Genomic DNA, 19,711 nt, shown 5'->3' on the forward strand with positions numbered 1-19,711 from the left:
CCTCCCAGGGACACAGACACCGAGGGCGACTGCTGAGTCAGCGCTGCCTGGACCAGGGAACCTGCAGAGGGAGAGGAGAGAGGGCAGAAAGCGGCAGGTCAGCGAGTGCCGGAGCAGCAAAGGCCCCCAGGCAGCAGGACGCCACGGGGCCCCGGTGCCCGCAGGCCCCGGCCGCGCACACCCAGGCTGGCCAGGGCACCTGAGCCGTGGGCGAGCACCGCGAGCAGGAGAGGGGCCCAGGCCATGGCGCGATCCCAACAGCTCCGCGTCCCCACGACGACGGGGCTCTGCCAAGAGCCTCCTACGTTGCTCAGAGTCACTGTGTAAACACTGCTACAACCACAGTAACGCACAGCCTTGTCCTTGGTTTACACCCCAGGGATCGCTAAGTCTCACAATTGCTGAGGTTGGAAGGGACCTCTGGAGATCATCTAGTCCAACCACTCTGCTCAAGAAAGGTCTGCCAGCGAGGAGAAGAAGAGCAGGAGCCATCCTGTCCCTGCCCCGGAGGGCCCTGGGCCTCAGCGCCCCGGCGCAGGCCCGCACAGGGCCGGGCACAGGCTGCCTCTGCGGGGGGACCCCTGCCCTGCAGCAGCTCTGCTCTGGGCTCTGCGGGCATTTGCCTGTGCCCAGGTGGCCAAGGGGGCCCGCTCCCGCTTGCAGAGCTGCCCAGGCCCTGCAAGGACAGTGGCAGCAGCAGCGAGGGGCAACGCCGCAGCAGAAGGGCCCTGGGCAGGGGCACACGTAGGGAGCAGAGCCCGGCCCGGCAGGTCCCGGCACAGGGGCAGCTCCAGGGGCAGCGGGAGCAGGAGCAGGGGGCTGCCAGCAGCAACAGGGAGCGGGGTGGTGACACGGCCACACGGTGCCTTTTGTGGGGACAGAGACACGGTGGCCACAGAGCCACCTCCCAGGACAGCAAAGGCAGGACCTTCAGACACGGACACACGCAGCTCCAGGTGGGGCCTCGGGGCCTTTGGGCTGTGCTGCCGGGCTGGGATTTGCACGTCTGCACTCGCACAGGGATATGCCGGACAGTCGCTCCTGGTGGAGCTGTGCGGGCTGGAGGGCAGCGAGGGCACCCGGCAGGGCCCCGGGCACCAGCCTGGCTGCGCAGGAGCTGCTTGTCCCGGCAGCGCAGTCAGGAGGAAGGAGCCAGCACGCTCCCCTCCAGCCTGGAGTCCGTCTCCTCCCGGGAATTGCCGAACGCTGGGGGAGAGGCACAGCCCCGGGGACCTAAAGCAGGGCTCAGCCACAGGCAGTGCAGTACATTGCCGGGAGGAGGGCGGCGAGGCCCTGCACGATCATCACACGGGGACAGCAGAGACGGTTCAGTGCTCCCTGCAAAGGCAGGAGGTTTGTGTCACACTTGCCTTTTGCTCCCTGTCACGGTGGCACCAGTATAACCACCAGCATAGCCACCACAGTAATACACGGCTTCATCCTCGGCTTGCACCCTGGTGATGGTTAAGATGGCCGTGGAGCCAGACAAGGAACCGGAGAATCTCGCAGGGATGCCCGAGGGTCGCTTGTTGTTCTGATATATCACAGTGACCGGGGCACTGCCAGGCTTCTGCTGGAACCAGGCATAGCTGCTTATACCATCGTAATCACTGCTAGCCCCAGAGCAGGTGATCCGGACGGTTTCTCCCAGGGACGCAGACACCGAGGGCGGCTGCTGAGTCACTGCTGCCTGGACCAGGGAACCTGCAGAGGGAGAGGAGAGAGGGCAGAAAGCGGCAGGTCAGCGAGTGCCGGAGCAGCAAAGGCCCCCAGGCAGCAGGACGCCACGGGGCCCCTGTGCCCGCAGGCCCCGGCCACGCACACCCAGGCTGGCCAGGGCACCTGAGCCGTGGGCGAGCACCGCGAGCAGGAGAGGGGCCCAGGCCATGGCGCGATCCCAACAGCTCCGCGTCCCCACGCCGACGGGGCTCTGCCACGGACCCCCGACTCCCTCTTAAACCCCCGCCCGCCCGCGGCACGGCCCCTCCATGCAAATCTGCCCCGCGCTCACCGCCAACGCCTGCTCGCGCCTCCCTCCGCACCGCCCTCCCCGCGCCCAGCCCGGCTCGGCCACCTTAGACGCAGCAGGGCCTGTCCGAGGTTGGCAGCGGAGACGCGTCCCACCGCACACGCCAAAACCCCGGCACGCACGCAGCCCCCGTCCCCAGAGCAGGGCGAGCGGAGCAGGGCCAAAGGCCGGGGAGAGCCGGGCTCCTGGAGCAGGCAGGGCAGCAGGCGGCCCCCGCGGCTCCGACAACCCGGCCGTGGCGCTGGCGCTGGGGCTGTGCCCACCCCCAGGAACACCCCTACACTCCCCATCTGCCCCTCTTACACGCGTCCTGCCCCACACAGGCCTTGGCCATCCCTCTCTGCGCCCGCTGCAATTCGCGCCCTGCACGGCTGCACCTGCCACGGACTCTTCCCCATCCAGGCAGCTGCCAGCTCCTGCACTCGCGCAGCAGCAACACCCGAGCCCCTGCCGAGGCCACGTCCGCAGGGCTGCGTCCACCTCCGGGCTCCCCAGCACAGGAGACCACAGAGGCTCAGCAAAGGGCCACGACGCTGCTGAAGGGATGGGAGCATCTCTCGTACGGGGACGGCCCGACAGAGACGGGCCTGTTTTGCCCGCGGCAGGGAAGGCTCAGGGAGAAGCTCGTCAATGCTTATGCATACCTGAGGCGGGAGGAAAGAAGACAGAGACAGGCTCTTCCCAGAGGCGCCCCGAGACAGGATGAGAGGATGCAAGTGCAAACTGAAACACAGGAAGCTCCATTTACACACGAGAATAAGATTCCTGTCCCCTGAAGGTTGTCCAGCCCTGGCTCAGGTTGCCCAGAGAGGCTCTGAGGTCTCCACCCCTGGAGACAGGCAGAACCCAACGGGACACGACCTGCACGACTCAACCCTGCTATGGCCCAGCTGGTTGCACAAGGTGCTTGCCAAGGCCCATCCAGCCTCAGCGACTCCAGGACTTCCCTGGCCCCAGCACCTCCGTGGCCCCCTCTTGCTCAGCTGCTTTTCTCTCTTGGCTCCTTCCCCTCCCTTCCTTGCCCACGGGGCCCAGCTCTTCAAGGCCTTTGCTCATTGCCAGGCTATGTCTCCACAGCAGAGGCCTGGCAATGACCTCCAGGAACACCACCAACTTCCCCCTACAAACCCATCACAGGCCCCACAGACTGGGGCTGGCCAAACGCAGCCAGTGCTGGGGCTGCCCATGAACTTCCTCACTGCCCATCATGGCAGGGCACACGCCGAGACGCTGATGGGCACAGGCAGCAGCAGGGCTACACGAGGGCTGGACCCCTGCACGCAGCACGGACAGGTCATGCTGCGGCAGGGCACGTGCCCCACGGCGGCTCTGCCTCACCAGCACATTTGAGCCTGCACTGCCAGGTCCCAGCAGCAGCGGGGAACTGAGGAGCCCTGGCACCGCTGTGGGTTTGTGCCTCACCTCCCCCTCGCTCAGCGTCACGGTGATCAGCACTGCCAACCCAGGCACCACAGTAACACACAGCCTCATCTGTGGCTTGCACCCCCGTGGTTAACGTGCCCGTGCAGCCAGAGGTGGAACCGGAGAAACGCGCAGCAATGCCCGAGGGTCGCTTGTCGTTACCACGTATCACAGTGACCGGGGCACTGCCAGGCTTCTGCTGGAACCAGCCATAACCCCAGCCGCTGCTACCCCCAGAGCAGGTGATCCGAGCAGTTTCCCCCAGGGAAACATGGACAGAGAGGGCAGCGGAGCCAGCCTTGCCTGGACCAGGGACCCTGCGGAGGGGAAGCAGAGAGGGCAGGAAATGGGGGGTCAGCTGGGGCCAGAGCAGCAAAGACCCCCACGGCAGCAGGACAGGAACAGGATCACTGTGCCCACACGACCCCCTGGGACAGACGGACCAACAGCCCCGCCCCGAGCACAAGGGCAGAGCTGCCCGGGCCCTGCAAGGACAGTGGCAGCAGCAGCGAGGGGCAACGCCGCAGCAGAAGGGCCCTGGGCAGGGGCACACGTAGGGAGCAGAGCCCGGCCCGGCAGGTCCCGGCACAGGGGCAGCTCCAGGGGCAGCGGGAGCAGGAGCAGGGGGCTGCCAGCAGCAACAGGGAGCGGGGTGGTGACACGGCCACACGGTGCCTTTTGTGGGGACAGAGACACGGTGGCCACAGAGCCACCTCCCAGGACAGCAAAGGCAGGACCTTCAGACACGGACACACGCAGCTCCAGGCGGGGCCTCGGGGCCTTTGGGCTGTGCTGCCGGGCTGGGATTTGCACGTCTGCACTCGCACAGGGATATGCCGGACCATCGCTCCTGGTGGAGCTGTGCGGGCTGGAGGGCAGCGAGGGCACCCGGCAGGGCCCCGGGCGCCAGCCTGGCTGCGCAGGAGCTGCTTGTCCCGGCAGTGCTCCCTGCAAAGGCAGGATGTTTGTGTCACACTTGCCTTTTGCTCCCTGTCACGGTGGCACCAGTATAACCAGCAGCATAGTAGCCACCACAGTAATACACGGCCTCATCCTCGGCTTGCACCCCGGTGATGGTTAAGGTGCTCGTGGAGCCGGAGGTGGAACCGGAGAATCTCGCAGGGATGCCCGAGGGTCGCTTGTTGTTCCAGTAAATCACAGTGACCGGGGCACTGCCAGGCTTCTGCTGGATCCAGCCATAGCTGCTTATGTCATCGTAATCACTGCTAGCCCCAGAGCAGGTGATCTGGGCGGTTCCTCCCAGGGACACAGACACCGAGGGCGGCTGCTGAGTCAGCGCTGCCTGGACCAGGGAACCTGCAGAGGGAGAGGAGAGAGGGCAGAAAGCGGCAGGTCAGCGAGTGCCGGAGCAGCAAAGGCCCCCAGGCAGCAGGACGCCACGGGGCCCCGGTGCCCGCAGGCCCCGGCCGCGCACACCCAGGCTGGCCAGGGCACCTGAGCCGTGGGCGAGCACCGCGAGCAGGAGAGGGGCCCAGGCCATGGCGCGATCCCAACAGCTCCGTGTCCCCACGCCGACGGGGCTCTGCCAAGAGCCTCCTACGTTGCTCAGAGTCACTGTGTAAACACTGCTATAACCACAGTAACGCACAGCCTTGTCCTTGGCTTACACCCCAGGGATCACCAAGTCTCAGAATTGCTGAGGTTGGAAGGGACCTCTGGAGATCATCTAGTCCAACCAGTCTGCTCAAGAAAGGTCACCTAGAGCACGTAGTCTAGGACCGTGTCCAGACGGCTTCTGAATGTCTCCGAGCATGGAGACTCCACGAGCTCTCTAGGCAACCTGCTCCTGTGCTCAGACACCTTCACAGTAAATAAGTTGCTTGCTGTGTTCAGACAGAACTTCTGTGTTTCAGGCTGTGCCCGTTGCCTCTTGTACTATCGCTGGGCATCAGCTAGAGGAGTCTGGACCTATTCTCTTTACACCTTCCCTTCAGATATTTAAACGCACTTGCAATGTCCCCATGAGCCAATGGTGCTATTTGTGGAGCCGCAGGTGGAACCGGGGAATCGCACAGGGATGTTTGAGGGTCACTTGTCATTCAGATATATCACAGTGACCGGGGCACTGCCAGGTTTCTGCTGGATCCAGCCATAGCTGCCGCTACTGCCAGAGCAGGTGATCCGGGCAGTTCCTCCCGGGGACACGGACACCGAGGCCGGCCGCTGAGTCAGTGCTGCCTGGACCAGGGAGCCTGCAGAAGAAGAGGGGAGAAGGCAGAAATGCAAAGCCGGTGGGTGCAGAGCGCCTGGAGACTCGGTGAGGGCTGGCAAACCTGCTCGCACTGACCACGCGCACCAACATCAGCTCTGATGCTGCAGCACTGGCTGGGGGTGGGTTGGGGAGGCTCCGCTGGGGGAGCAGAACCGGGGCAAAGCTCTTCCCAGCACGCTCAGCAGCTCCCAGGTACACACAGCGCCCCAGCTGCTGCCTCGGCCCCGCAGGTGGGCCTCACAGAGGGCGGCGGGATGTTCACGTGCCCCAGGCACCGCCGCCCACATTTGCTCACCCCGGACATCCCCAAAACACAAGGGCCTTTGCCCCTCCAGCACAGCCAGCACTAAACTCCCTCCCTGCTGGGCCTCGGGGCTGTGCTGCCAGGCTGGGATTTCCACAGCTGCACTCGCACAGGGACGTGCTGGACAGTTCCTCCTGGGGGGTCTGTGCAGGCAAGAGGGCAGCGAGAGCACCCGGCAGGGTCCTGGGTGCCAGCCTGGCTGTGCAGGGGCCAGCACGGTCCCCACCACCCTGGGGTCCGTCTCCTCCCTGTGAAGTGTCAAACAAGAGGCACGGTCACAGCCATGGGCAGCACGGGGAGGGTGGTGGTGGGGACCTGTATAACCGTCACACAGTGACAACAGACACTGTTCAATGGTCTCTATTGTAGCAGGATGTTTGTGTCTCACTTCCCCATTGCTTCGCGTCAACGTGGCAGCACCACAACTACCAGCACTGCCAGCACAGTAATACACGGCCTCGTCCTCGGCTTGCACCCCGGTGATGGTTAAGGTGCTCGTGGAGCCGGAGGTGGAAGCGGAGAATCGTGCAGGGATGCCCGAGGGTCGCTGGTTGTCGTTATATATCACAGTGACCGGGGCACTGCCAGGCTTCTGCTGGTACCAGCTGTAGTAGCTGCCACCACCAGAGCAGGTGATCCGGACGGTTTCTCCCGGGGACATGGACACCGAGGGCGGCTGAGTCAGTTCTGCCTGGACCAGGGAACCTGCAGAGGGAGAGGAGAGAGGGCAGAAAGCGGCAGGTCAGCGAGTGCCGGAGCAGCAAAGGCCCCCAGGCAGCAGGACGCCACGGGGCCCCTGTGCCCGCAGGCCCCGGCCGCGCACACCCAGGCTGGCCAGGGCACCTGAGCCGTGGGCGAGCACCGCGAGCAGGAGAGGGGCCCAGGCCATGGCGCGATCCCAACAGCTCCGCGTCCCCACGCTGACGGGGCTCTGCCACGGACCCCCGACTCCCTCTCAAAACTCCCTGCCTGCCCATTGGAACAGGCCCTCCATGCAAATCTGGGACAGCCATCAGCAGCACGGAGTGAGCAGTGGTTGGGACCGGTGAAACCAAAACACAGGGACAACTAGAACCTCTTCAAGGATCCCAGCGCTGATGAGATATTTAGGTCACACTGCTCCACTGCTCTGGGGTGTCACGGTAGCACTACCACTACCACAGTAATACACGGCCTCGTCCTCGGCTTGCACCCTGGTGATGGTTAATGTGCCCGTGGTGCCGGAGGTGGAACCGGAGAATCGCGCAGGGATGCCCGAGGGTCGCTTGTCACTGTTATATATCACAGTGAGCGGGGCACTGCCAGGCTTCTGCTGGAACCAGCCATAGTAGCTGTAGCTACCACCAGAGCAGGTGATCTGGGTGGTTTCTCCCCGGGGACACGGACACTGAGGCCGGCTGCTGAGTCACTGCTGCCTGGACCAGAGGAGCAGGCAGAGGAAGACAAGGAAGGGAGAGAACAGGAGGTCAGTGAGTGCCAGAGCAGCAAAGCCCCCCACCACATCCAGGCAGGATGGAGCTCATGCCCCCGCAGGCCCTAGAGAACGGGACACCCAGCGTGCCAGCCCCCAAGCCCGGGCACCCTCTTTTGGAGTGGCGGTAGCCAGCCCCTGGGCCTCCTGCCTGCTGTTGCCCCCAGGGCCTGCCAGGTCCCCGTGGCTGAGGCTGGGCTGCCCCCAGGCACGGCCGGCCTTGGGCACCAGCCTTTGGGACACCCCTTGGGGCATCTGGGGTCTGGGCCACACTGAGCCAAGGGGAGAGGCGATGGCTGGCCAAGAGCATGGGCAATGTGCCCAGCCCGACAGAGCTTGGCTAGAGACACTTCCACTTAAAGTCAGCACATTCACAGGCATGGCTGTGCAGAAGGGACCCGAACCAGAACACTTACTGCACCCGTTGTCTTGCTTGACCAGCTCTTTGACTCTGGGCTTTGTCTGTCACTTTCCTAATGCTCGGTGTCACCATGGCCCTGGATGGCACTGCTCTCCCAGTTAGCACAGCAGTACCCAGCCTTGTCCTCTACCTGGACTCCAGGCGTTGTGAACATGTTCATGGAGCCAGAAGCAGAACCACAGAATCACTCCAGATGCTCAGCACTCTCGTGCCATTGTGGCAGTGACCGGAGCATTGTCAGGCTTAGCTGGTACCATGCAGAGCTGCAGCTGCTGCCACAGCGGGAGATCTGGGCAGGTTGTCTGCGGACACGGACACCGAGGACAGCTGAGTCAAACCAGTAGGCAAGCAAAGGGCTGAGGCTACCCACCTCTCCCTGCCCACCTACAGAGCGCCTAGGGGCTCAGTGCGGGCTGGCAGACCTGCACACACCAGCCACGGGCACCAGTGTCACCTCAATGCTGCACTGCTGGCCCCAGGGCTGAAGCTCAGCCAGGGGAGCAGAAAATTGCAATGCTTTCCCCAGGACATGCAGCAGCTTCCAGCTCTCTGCACTGGCCACCTGTCCCCGCTGTCCCTCAGACGAGCTTGGGCAGCGAGGGCAAGCCCAGGCACGGCATTTGCGGCACCAGGGCCCGGGCGCCTGGGGCAGCTCGACAGCCCACACACAACAAGACTCACTTCCCCATTGCTCTGGGGCACCATGCGATCAGTATCACTACCAGCATAGCTGCTAGCACAGTAATACACGGCCTCGTCCTCGGCTTGCACCCCGGTGATGGTTAAGGTGGCCGTGGAGCCGGACTTGGAACCGGAGAATCATGCTGGGATGCCCGAGGGTCGCTTGTCGTTGCTATATATCACAGTGACCGGGGCACTGCCAGGCTTCTGCTGGAACCAGGCATAGTAGCTGCTACCACTGGAGCAGGTGATCCGGACGGTGTCTCCCGGGGACACGGACACCGAGGGCGGCTGCTGAGTTGGAGCTGCCTGGACCAGGGAACCTGCAGAGGGAGAGGAGAGAGGGCAGAAAGCGGCAGGTCAGCGAGTACCGGAGCAGCAAAGGCCCCCAGGCAGCAGGACGCCACGGGGCCCCTGTGCCCGCAGGCCCCGGCCGCGCACACCCAGGCTGGCCAGGGCACCTCACTGCGGTGCTCTCCTTCCCCAGCGATGCCCCTCCCTGTGGTGCCTTTGGCCCAGAGACACCGATGGGCACAGAGAGTGGCAGGGCTACACGAGGGCTGGACCCCTGCACACAGCACAGACAGGTCATGCTGCAGCAGGGCACGTGCCCCACGGCGGCTCTGCCTCACCAGCACATTTGCTGCTGCTCTGCCAGGTCCCAGCAGCAGCGGGGAACTGAGGGTCCTGGCCACAGAGCATTTGCGTCTCACTTCCCTTTGCTCAGTGTCGCCGTGAGCCTGGCTAGCACTGGAATCGCAGCGTAAAACAGTGACACTCCATCGCACTCAGCCTGCGCCCCAGCAGCAGTCAACCTGCACATGGCTCCAGGCTTGGAAGCAGAGGGATGCTGAAGGGTCTCTTGTCGTTGGCATATATCACAGTGACCGGGGCACTGCCAGGTTTCTGCTGGATCCAGCCATAGCTGCCGCTACTGCCAGAGCAGGTGATCCGGGCAGTTCCTCCCGGGGACACGGACACCGAGGCCGGCCGCTGAGTCAGTGCTGCCTGGGCCAGGGAGCCTGCAGAAGAAGAGGGGAGAAGGCAGAAACGCAAAGCCGGTGGGTGCAGAGCGCCTGGAGACTCGGTGAGGGCTGGCAAACCTGCTCGCACTGACCACGCGCACCAACATCAGCTCTGATGCTGCAGCACTGGCTGGGGGTGGGTTGGGGAGGCTCCGCTGGGGGAGCAGAACCGGGGCAAAGCTCTTCCCAGCACGCTCAGCAGCTCCCAGGTACACACAGCGCCCCAGCTGCTGCCTCGGCCCCGCAGGTGGGCCTCACAGAGGGCGGCGGGATGTTCACGTGCCCCAGGCACCGCCGCCCACATTTGCTCACCCCGGACATCCCCAAAACACAAGGGCCTTTGCCCCTCCAGCACAGCCAGCACTAAACTCCCTCCCTGCTGGGCCTCGGGGCTGTGCTGCCAGGCTGGGATTTCCACAGCTGCACTCGCACAGGGACGTGCTGGACAGTTCCTCCTGGGGGGTCTGTGCGGGCAAGAGGGCAGCGAGAGCACCCGGCAGGGTCCTGGGTGCCAGCCTGGCTGTGCAGGGGCCAGCACGGTCCCCACCACCCTGGGGTCTGTTCCCTCCCTGTGAAGTGTCAAATGACAGGGACAGGCACAGCCATGGGGACCTAACAGGGGCAAGCTAGGATGCCAGGCATAGCCATGGCCAGTGCGTGGCAGCGTGGGAAGGGCTGTGGCAGAGATATGTACGTGTGTATGTACACACACGCAACCATCACACAGGAACACCAGACACTGTTCAATGGTCCCTGTGATGGTTTGTGTCACACTTCCCCATACAGGGGCGCTGTAGCCCTATAACAGCTGTCATCGCCACCGCAGTAACACACGGCCTCGGCTTGCACCCTAGCGACTGTTAAGGTGTTCATGGAGCCAGATAAGGAACCAGAGAATCAAGCAGGGATATCCAAGAATCTCTGATTGTTGTTATGTATCACAGTGACCGGGGCACTGCCAGGCTTCTGCTGGATCCAGCCATAACCATAGCTACCACCAGAGCAGGTGATCTGGGCGGTTCCTCCCAGGGACACAGACACCGAGGGCGGCTGCTGAGTCAGCGCTGCCTGGACCAGGGAACCTGCAGAGGGAGAGGAGAGAGGGCAGAAAGCGGCAGGTCAGCGAGTGCCGGAGCAGCAAAGGCCCCCAGGCAGCAGGACGCCACGGGGCCCCTGTGCCCGCAGGCCCCGGCCGCGCACACCCAGGCTGGCCAGGGCACCTGAGCCGTGGGCGAGCACCGCGAGCAGGAGAGGGGCCCAGGCCATGGCGCGATCCCAACAGCTCCACGTCCCCACGCCGACGGGGCTCTGCCATGGACCCCTGACTCTCTCTCCCTCTTAAAGCCCCCCATCTGCCTGCAGTGTGGTCCCTCCTGCCTGCTCACGCCTCCCTCCCTGCGCCCAGCCCAGCTCCATCGCATCTCCAACCCAGCCAATAGCACCCAGCTCCTCCCAGCTCAGAGCCATTGCCTGATGGTGCCCCCACACAGCCCAACACGTGTTGCCTCCCCTCCCCACAGCCCACACATGCTGAGCATGGTCCGCAACTCATGTCATAGTTCAGCTGCTGCACAGAGCCAAGAGTCTCTGGATCTAGCCTGGGTAGTTGCAAGTGGTGATAGTCCTGTGCTCAGGCTACAGGAGAGAGGTTCAGTCACACTCGTCAGCAACAGCGACATCGCCTGGCTCACCGCCACCTGCAAGGCAGCCACTGTGCTGCCCCTGCAACTCCCACGTGTCAGTTATCATTCAACAGTGGCACCCTGCATCACCCAACCTCCCCAATGACTACCGACCACCCCCCAGCCTGGTACCTTGAGCATAGTCAGTGCTGATATCCCCACAAGCACAGTAATACTCAGCCTCATCCTCAGCCTGCACCTCAGTAATGATTTACACGGCTGCAGAGCCAGAGGTAGAAGCAGAGAATCATGCAGCGATGCCTAGAGGTCTCTTGTCAGCCTGGTGTATCGCAGTGACAGGGGCACTGCCAGGTTTCTGCTGGAACCAGCCATAGTCATAGCTACACCCAGAGCAGGTGATCTGGGTGGTTTGTCCTGGGGAAAGGGACACAGGCTGGCTGAGTCAAACGTGTAGCCAAGCCACGGGCTGAGGCAGGAGCTCTCCCTGCCCACCTGCAGGGCACCTGGGGGGTCCAGTGAGGGCTGGCAAACCTGCACACACCAGCCAACACACGCTAACGTCAGCTCTGATGCTGTAGCACCAGCTCTGTGCTGGGGGGAAGCTCCGCCTGGGTGAGCAGAAATGTGGCAAAACTCTGTCTAGCACACTCAGCACCCTTCAGCTCCACACACTGCCCCAGCCCCTGCCCCTCAGATGAGCTTCAGACAGTGAAGTCCCATCGCAGCTTTTCCAGCCCCAGGATTCTGGCACCTAGGGCAATCTGACAGCCCCCAGACACAGCCAGACAGGACAGATCTAACAGGAGACTCCCAACATGGGGACACAACCCTCTATGGCTCAGAGGAAGAGGGACACAAACCTACCTCTGCCACCACTCCAGGCTTTGTGCCTCACTTCCCCATTACTCTCTTGTCCACCAGGGGAGCACCACTGCTGCCATAACCGCTACCCCAGTAATAAGGAGCTTCATATGTGTCTTAGAGCTCAGTGACAGTTGATGTGTTTGTAGAGCCAGACAATGAACTGGAGAATTGTGCATGGATTTCTGGTTGTCCTAATATTCCATAGTGACCAGGGCACTGCAAGGTTTCTGCTGGTACCAGTCATAATAACTGTAACTTTCAGAGAGAAGAAGAGACAGGGCAGAAAATGGTAGTCAGCAAGTGCCAGGCATGCCAGGACACCTGAGCCATGGGCAAGCACCATGAGGAGGAGAAGGGCTCAGGCCTTGGTGAGATCCCACCAACTCTAGACCCCCATGCCAACAGGGCTGTGCTGCAGACCTCCAGCTACCTCTTCAACCCCTGCCTGCCCAGAATACAGCCTCTCCATGCAGATCTTCCCCACATTCAAGATTGGCTCTACACTACAAGTACTGCAGATCCCATCTTTGGGGACAGAGCCAGGTTTCTGCTGAATCCAGTCTGGATAGTTGCTCGTGGTGACCTCTCTAGGCCCAGGCTGCAGGACAGGGCAACAGTCCCAACTGGGAGCAGCAAGGGAACCTGGAAAGTGCTAGGAGAGAGGATAGAATCTGATGGATTAGAGTGTCAGAGCAGCAAAGCTCCCCCAGCCAGCAGGAGGGGATAGGGCCCCTGGGTCTGCAGGCTCCAGCTGGGGACATAGAGTCTTCTGTGATGACAGGGACAAGATAGTGCAGGCCCTACTATCACTTTTCAGAGCACCAGGAAATGCACCTTGATGCTTATTTCATCAAAAAAAAAAAAAAAAACCCCACAGATCAGCCAAGCCAGAATCCTAAAACCACTTACATATGCTCTTGGCATCTGCAGAAGCTGCCTTATTCCTCCTTATTCCAGCCTGGGACCATCCAGCCACTGGGCTGTGCTCAGCACATGCCTGAGGTCGCCCTGAACCATGCTCAGGACTAACATAAGGTCACCCACAGAGCCGCAAGGTAACGTAAACAAGCGCCGCCTTGCATGCCACCTGCCCGAGCCGTGCTCAGGCATCTGCCACAGCTACAGCCCAGCACCACTGCAGTGGCACAGCTGCCCCCTGCCCACCCTCGCTTGGCAGCGGCACGCAGGGGCACGCACGCAGGCCTCGGCCGGCTCCCGCTCCGGGCTGCGGCAGGAGGGCAGATGCCCAGTGTGCTCAGCCCCACAGCACCATGTGGCACCCGGAGCTTTCCGTGCTGCTGTGCCCAGATCTGCCTCTGCCCATCAGGGCCCTTTTCAGGTAGGGGGGCGCTCAGGGTTGCCTGAACAGCTGCAGGCCTGAGGCACGTTGGATCCCAGCCCTGCTTCTCTTCCCAAGAAACCTAACGCAAAGGATCCAGATGCAGCAGGAGAGGGATTTATTCCGGTACAGCTTTACATGAGAACTCCAATCCCAAGCTACCACCACCTGTGACACCTTGAGGCCAGCAAAGCAGCAGCACCTTCTGAGACACGCAGCATTTCCCATGAGTGCTTTGCTGCTCCTCAGCAGCTCCCCGCACTTCAAGGCGTGCTCGGGAGCCAGGGCCAAACCTGGCACAAGCAGCAGCGGCAGCATCATGCCCGAGTTACAGTGCAAGGTGCTGCTGCAGCCCCCCCTCGTGGCCTCCCTCCGGTTAGACAGAAGTGGGAAGAGAAACAAGGAGAAGGGGTGAGAAGTTGTAAGTGCATGCAGATATGCTTCAGGACTTCGTGAACTCGATTCTTTCTACTTTCACCTCCTCCTCAATTAGTTGATATACATAAGTCACAACCGTGGATGCCTGGATATCCATCAGTACAAAGGAAGGAATGTTTTTTCTGGAAAGAAAAGATAATTTGTCAAACTTTTGTAGCTTATGCTTCTTCCTAAGAATGCATTTTCAGGCTAAAATATTTGACTGGAAAGTGCTGCAGCAAAAGGGAAATCATTGGACTTCAAAGACAGTGACAACAGCATCTCAAAGAGATTTGAAGCTGGTCTAGAAGAGCCCTCAAGGCCAGCACCCACATTAGGGCCAGACACTTCAGCTGCTAATGCCTCAAAGTCTAGCTTCTAGAGAGCATTAGCATTTAGCTGTGGGGTAAATATCAGGACCCAAACTCCATTTAGGAAGCTGTTGCAACTCAGCCCTCTAAAGGCTCAGAAAGGGGCACCTAACATACTATTGCCGGGTGGTTGTATCTAACACTTGAGCTAAACAAAGCCTTTTCACCACAAGTAGCCACATTTCTTGATCTGTGAAGAGCTGGCCTCCTACATGACACAGCTGTTCATGAGAGCTGTGAAACATGGCGGTGGCTGGACACTAGGGGATAAACATGGAGATGTAAGGTAAGGGCATGGGTTCTTGCCACACTGGACAGTTACAAGTTTCCTAGATCCATTTCACTCACATCTCTAAAGCATTGTAGGCGCCTGTTGCTGATCCTGGGTTGATATAGAATTTGTTTTCATGTTCAAAGGCTTCAAATTTGTGCGTGTGTCCCGAGATGAGAATGTCCACATCCAGCTGCCTCTGTAGCAAAGCCAGGCTGGCAACATCACCCCAGGGAATAACTTGATGGCCGTGAATCAACCCAATTCTGAACTGCCCAACAGTTACAACCGTCTCCTCAGGATAATTCAGACTCTGAGAATAAGACAAGCACAGTTATACATACACCAGAACTCCCTCATCTGTAAGGCTCAGGTTTATACATTGCACACAAATGAATGCATTTGCCCCATTCTAGCACACAGTTTCTCCTTCAGAACATATGAGACACTGGATGCACCATACCCCAGCAAGAGCAACTACACTGCAAAGAACTGGGATTTTGCACCAGACTGGAAGCTCACAGAGTCTAGCAGCTTTAAAACTACCCTACAACAAGTAAACACATGAGTCCAATTCCTGTCACCAAAAAGCAAGCTGAGGAATCCTGACACACTTGCTTCAATCCTGAGTAAACTTAGGCTTGAGTTTAGTATCCCCAGTGTCACTGGAATTCATATGAACATTTGGAGTATCATTAGGATTGCTCATGTTACTCCCCATGCCCGTGATTTACAGTTTAGGAATTGCTAACAGTGAAGGACACTCCATGTTCCACCAACACAACCACAGTATGAAATGTGACAGACACAGGAATCCACAGCACTGAGCATTTTACCTCAGCGTCCCCCCTAACAACATGAATATCCGCAGCCAGAGTCCGGAGGTAGTCGTAGCTCTCCTTAGTGCAGAGGTTTCCCGTACACAGGATGTGCTGAATCTTTCCTGGAACCAGCAGCTTCTTGAACTTCACCGGCAGACCGCTGCATCGGTGCGGGATGTGCAAGTCCCCTAGTACTAACACCAACTTCGCGCAGGGCAGGAAGAAAAAGGGAACGTTAAGCCAGATTACTTCGACAGAACGGCACAGACGCTCTCAGCCGCAAACCGCCACAGGCCGCCCCAGCAAAGGGGGGGAAGGGAGGGGCCGCGCAGCCTCCCCACACGCAGCCCCCGGCCGCCGCTCACCATCCCGCCTCGCCGCGCGGCCCCGCTCGCGCCCCGACGCCCGCTGAGGTAACCAGGAAGCGATGCCGCGCTTTTTTAATACTCCGGCCCGAGCCAATCGCAGCGCCGCTAGCGCCCCACGTGACGGCCGCCGCGGCTCGCGCGCCCGGAGACGCTGGGCATGCGCAGTACGGTGCAGCGGCCGTTGCTGTTCTCGCGCTCGGCCGCGGCCGCGGTGTCGGGAGCGTTTCGCGTCTTTTCTTTTTCTCGCCGGGTTTTCGTGAAATGCACGAGATTTTTATGCGTAAACACGTTATTTTTCTGTGTGAAAACGTCCATTTAACGGCCCGGAGATCTCCTCGAGATCAAGCACGTCCTTTTCTGCACAGGAGCTGTGGGGGGATGCTCTGGGGGCTGTGAGGAGGCATCGAGGGCGCGGGGCAGCGTTTGGGCACCAGCAGGCCTTGGGGTGCCATAGCAGCTCCAGCCCCGCGACAAACACAGCCACCTCCATCCTGCGTGTCCTTGGCAACCGCCTGTTGCAGCTGCTTGCTGCAGGGCCCTGCTGGCTTGGGCCCACAAGGGAGGGAGTGAAGACACATTAGACATGGCTGAACAGTGTCACAGGGTGACAGGGGCCACCAAACTGCAACTCCCCAGCTCACGCTGCTGAATGGAGGCTGCACAAAGGCACCTCCGGCTGGAAACCCCAATGGGCCAGAGGGAGAAAGTCTTGGGGAACATCGGCACCAGGAAAGGACACGGCGCTACTGCTCCACGGGGCCCCGCAGGGCTTGCCCAGAGCACAGGAAAGTTTTCACCTCACTTCCCTGCATGCCCCGTCGGTGTGCTGTGCACTACAAGCCCACAAGTTTGTACCACCCACGGTGATCATCAGCCCCATCCTCCTGTGCACTGGAGGTGGTCAGCATGGCCATGCTTCCCGAGATCCATGCAGGGCTCCTTGGGGGTCTGCTACTGATATAGATGATCCTTGGAGGGGCAGAGGTATCTTTCTGCTGGAACCAGTGGGTTAGTTGTTGGAAGTTGTGGCCCCCATGCTCAGGCTGCAGAACAGAGTGACAATCCCACTGGGGATCACCAATACTGAGGGCTCCTGGCTCACCACTGCCTGGGAAAAGGCCAATGCAGCACAGAAAGGATCGTCCATCCAGCAGGACCAGAAGGGATCCAGCACATTTCACCAGATGTCCATGTACTCAGTGTCTGAGATTCCCCACCTGAGCCATGGTCAAGCACTGCAAAGAGAGGGTCCCTCGCTCATGGGGCTGTGCTGCAAACTCCCAATACCCTTTTAAACCCCCACTTGCCCAAGTCATGGCCCTTCCATGCAAATCTGCCCCATCTTCTTTCCCCTAAAGTCCACCCCAAGAAGTGACCTGCCCTGCATGCAAGGGGGTGGGGATCAAGCCAGCACAGAAACACAGTCAGGGCAGCACAAGGTACAAAGACACAGATCCCACCCCATTCCTCACCTGTAGCCCAGCACCCTTCAGCTCCCAGGTGCCATCCTAGGCCCTCACTGTGGATGAGGTCTCTCAGGGTCCATCAGCCCCCTTGGCCCATGGAAGGCCACTGGGGCCAACACAAAGATGTCCCATTGGAGCTCCCAGTGCCTCAGCTCTGCCGGCACAGGCAGCTGTACCAGCCTCAGCACTCTCCTGCATGGGGCCCTGGACTGAGCAGACAAGCAGGGGCTTCCCAGCCTCCTATGGCCCCTGTGGGGAAGTTTTCATCAGAGTGCTTCCCTTGCACAGCATTACAGTGGCCTCAGCCACAGGCCCTTCCCCACGTGGCCCCTCCAGCACAGTCTCACACCGACTCCCCAGTGCTGTGCCTGGGGCAACTGGCCCTGCCATGTCCTCATGGCCATTTCCTGGCCATGGCTCCCTCTGAATTATGGTTATATCAGACCCTGTGGGACCATGAGGCCAGGCTGGGGGATTTTGTCTCACTTCCCCATATGGGAACAGCACTGTGCTGCAGACTGCCAGTCCACAGGGCATTGCAGGTGGGTATCTGTGGAAGATCTCTCCAGCCCTCCAGTGAACACCAACTCTGCCAGGGCCTGAGATGGGCAATGGAGCTGCAGAAACCATAGCTGAGCAGGGCCTGGGAGATCCCCCACCAAATTCAACAACATAGCGCCTTTGCTTTGTCACTCATAACTCAGCACCAGAGTACCACAGCACCACAGCAGACCCGCAAATACAGAGAGCAATGCCTGAAAGGTTCTTCTTGACTCCACATGCATGACACCAGCTGCGTGGCTGAGGATTAACCTTTATTATCAGCAGGGCCAAACTGTGGAGAAGCCCAAGCCATGATCAAGGCTCCGTTGTGCCAAGTGCTGTAGAAGCTTGCAACAGCTCTCCACCTGTCCACCATGAGAAGGACATCTCCGTTCCCGTGCATGCCTGGGCTGAGGACTGACAGGTCTCTCACACTACGTCAGTGTTGCTTAATGCTCCACAGGGGATCTTGGGTTGAAGAGGATGTTGCTATACCTCACAGCCTATGAGCACAACGGGCACGGTGCTGCTGGGCTCACTCAAGCATGTCAGAGGCTCTTTTTCCATTCCTTCTATGGCTGCCCGTTCAGCCTGTGAAGGGCTCAGCCTGGGGGGTCACAAGAGAAGGGCAGAAGGCTCTGGTTCCCCATTTCTACAGCCAGCTGATGGAGCGCGACAGTGCACAGTAATAGTTGCCATTGTCTTCGTCCTGGACAGACTCAATAATAAGGATACAGGCGTTGCTGACAGGGTCTTTAGTAGCAGAGAAGCGATCGGGAATCTCAGAGGGCTTATGCTTGTCCCACTCCGAGTTGTAATAGAGCAGATACCTCAGAGAGTGTCCTGGGCGCTGCTGGTACCAGGAGATGCCGAACTTGCTGATATTGTACTGGGGGTTCAGGGTGCAGGACAGCCGAGCGGTCTGCCCTGGCAGCACTAACACAGCAGCTGGCTGGGTCAGCACAGGCTGAGCCCTGGAAGCTGCACAAACCAAGGATGCAGTTACTGACTGGCTGAGCCCCCCAAACACACACCTCCCCCGCCCCAAAACATCCTGCTGCCCACCGGAGTCACCCACCCACCTGCCCATGAACCCATGCTTCATCCTGCTGATCATGCAGCCCTGAGCAAACCACACCGCTCAGCCCAGCATCCCCAAGTCTGGCTCAACCAGCCTGCCACCCAACAGTGCTTCCCTTAGACAGCAGCTAGCTCGACCACTCTGGTCTTACCCGTCACCACCATCCCTGCCAGGAGCAGGACCATGAAGACCAGGGCCATGGCAGGAGTCAGAGAGAGAAGCAGAGGAAGAGATGCTGTTTTGGAGACAGGCTGCAGTGTTGTGCAGACCCGAACTGCTGTGCTGCTGGCGCGCGGCAAGGGGTATGTAAATGACACCAGGGACTCTCGCTCCCCGTGTCACCCTGCTGCAGTTGGGCTTCAGGGAGTGGGCTTGAGTCAGTGAGGTGCGAACCAAGCATTGCAGCCCAGCACCCACCTTCACCACAGGCTGGACCATTTCCTCTAGGTGCCTCGCTGCACACACAGCCTGCCCCACCACCCTCTGCCCAGAGCCCCCAGGATACAGTGTGGGAGCACTACTGACCCATCTCTTCTCTGATGAGGTGAGAAGAGAGGTTTTCCTGTGGTCTTAAACTTAGTGGTTTTGCCTCAGTCCCTCTGCCACCAGCTGTACAGTAAAGGGACCAGAAAGTCAGGAGCCTTAGCTGCCCCACACCAAAAAGCTGAGACTTGCCCTGTGGTAGGAGCAGGCTGGCAGGGTCATGTGAGAGCACCAGGGAGGCTGAAGGCAGCAAGATTCCCTCAGAAACATTGATTCAGACACCTACTCTTGCAATGCAGCCAGCTGGGCACCCCTGCGTTTCAACACCTGCCTTTGCAAAGCAGGAGAAGCAGCCAAGGTGTCAGGAGAGGCTTTGTTCCCTCTGTGCTGAAAAATGCTACCTTGTGAGGGCTGTAGAGCAAACCCCCTTCCTCAGCAACATGGATCCCTGCAAAGGT

At 60.3% G+C, this 19,711-nt stretch overlaps 2 protein-coding genes, 1 pseudogene and 3 gene segments (V, D, J or C); all 6 read right to left on the bottom strand.

The window, feature by feature from the left end:
- Positions 1-1,360: 1,360 nt before the first annotated feature.
- Positions 1,361-1,914, bottom strand: LOC134148384 (Ig lambda chain V-1 region-like). The segment is given in 2 exon segments: positions 1,361-1,704; positions 1,843-1,914. Coding segments are annotated over 2 exon segments (390 nt in total).
- A 742-nt stretch (positions 1,915-2,656) lies between these two features.
- On the bottom strand, positions 2,657-4,978 carry LOC134148385 (Ig lambda chain V-1 region-like). The segment is given in 4 exon segments: positions 2,657-2,673; positions 3,614-3,768; positions 4,432-4,768; positions 4,907-4,978. Coding segments are annotated over 4 exon segments (555 nt in total).
- Positions 4,979-5,500: 522 nt separating this feature from the next.
- Positions 5,501-6,903, bottom strand: LOC134148386 (Ig lambda chain V-1 region-like). The segment is given in 3 exon segments: positions 5,501-5,664; positions 6,334-6,693; positions 6,832-6,903. Coding segments are annotated over 3 exon segments (570 nt in total).
- A 196-nt stretch (positions 6,904-7,099) lies between these two features.
- LOC134148387 (Ig lambda chain V-1 region-like) lies at positions 7,100-10,878 on the bottom strand (annotated as a pseudogene).
- Positions 10,879-13,533: 2,655 nt separating this feature from the next.
- On the bottom strand, positions 13,534-15,707 carry LOC134148250 (vacuolar protein sorting-associated protein 29-like). The gene is made up of 4 exons (XM_062590167.1): positions 15,678-15,707; positions 15,328-15,516; positions 14,569-14,804; positions 13,534-13,992 (listed from the first exon to the last, which is right to left on the bottom strand). Exons 1-4 carry the CDS (start codon positions 15,678-15,680, stop codon positions 13,875-13,877), a joined length of 546 nt encoding a protein of 181 aa, XP_062446151.1. The 5' UTR covers positions 15,681-15,707; the 3' UTR covers positions 13,534-13,874.
- A 2,553-nt stretch (positions 15,708-18,260) lies between these two features.
- Positions 18,261-19,085, bottom strand: LOC134148330 (pre-B lymphocyte protein 3-like). The gene is made up of 2 exons (XM_062590299.1): positions 18,922-19,085; positions 18,261-18,670 (listed from the first exon to the last, which is right to left on the bottom strand). Exons 1-2 carry the CDS (start codon positions 18,968-18,970, stop codon positions 18,342-18,344), a joined length of 378 nt encoding a protein of 125 aa, XP_062446283.1. The 5' UTR covers positions 18,971-19,085; the 3' UTR covers positions 18,261-18,341.
- Positions 19,086-19,711: the final 626 nt, after the last annotated feature.

This window comes from Rhea pennata, chromosome 17, assembly GCF_028389875.1.
Source record: "Rhea pennata isolate bPtePen1 chromosome 17, bPtePen1.pri, whole genome shotgun sequence".
Lineage (NCBI taxonomy): Eukaryota > Metazoa > Chordata > Aves > Rheiformes > Rheidae > Rhea > Rhea pennata.

Coding starts and splice junctions, on each gene's coding strand:
- LOC134148330 (XM_062590299.1), bottom strand. CDS start 18,970: ATGGCCCTGGTCTTCATGGTCCTGCTCCTGGCAGGGATGGTGGTGACG. Junction 18,671..18,921: donor GGCAGGGATGGTGGTGACGG/GTAAGACCAGAG, acceptor TGGTTTGTGCAG/CTTCCAGGGCTCAGCCTGTG.
- LOC134148250 (XM_062590167.1), bottom strand. Junction 14,805..15,327: donor TTGTTAGGGGGGACGCTGAG/GTAAAATGCTCA, acceptor TCTTATTCTCAG/AGTCTGAATTATCCTGAGGA. Junction 13,993..14,568: donor GCCTACAATGCTTTAGAGAT/GTGAGTGAAATG, acceptor TTTTCTTTCCAG/AAAAAACATTCCTTCCTTTG.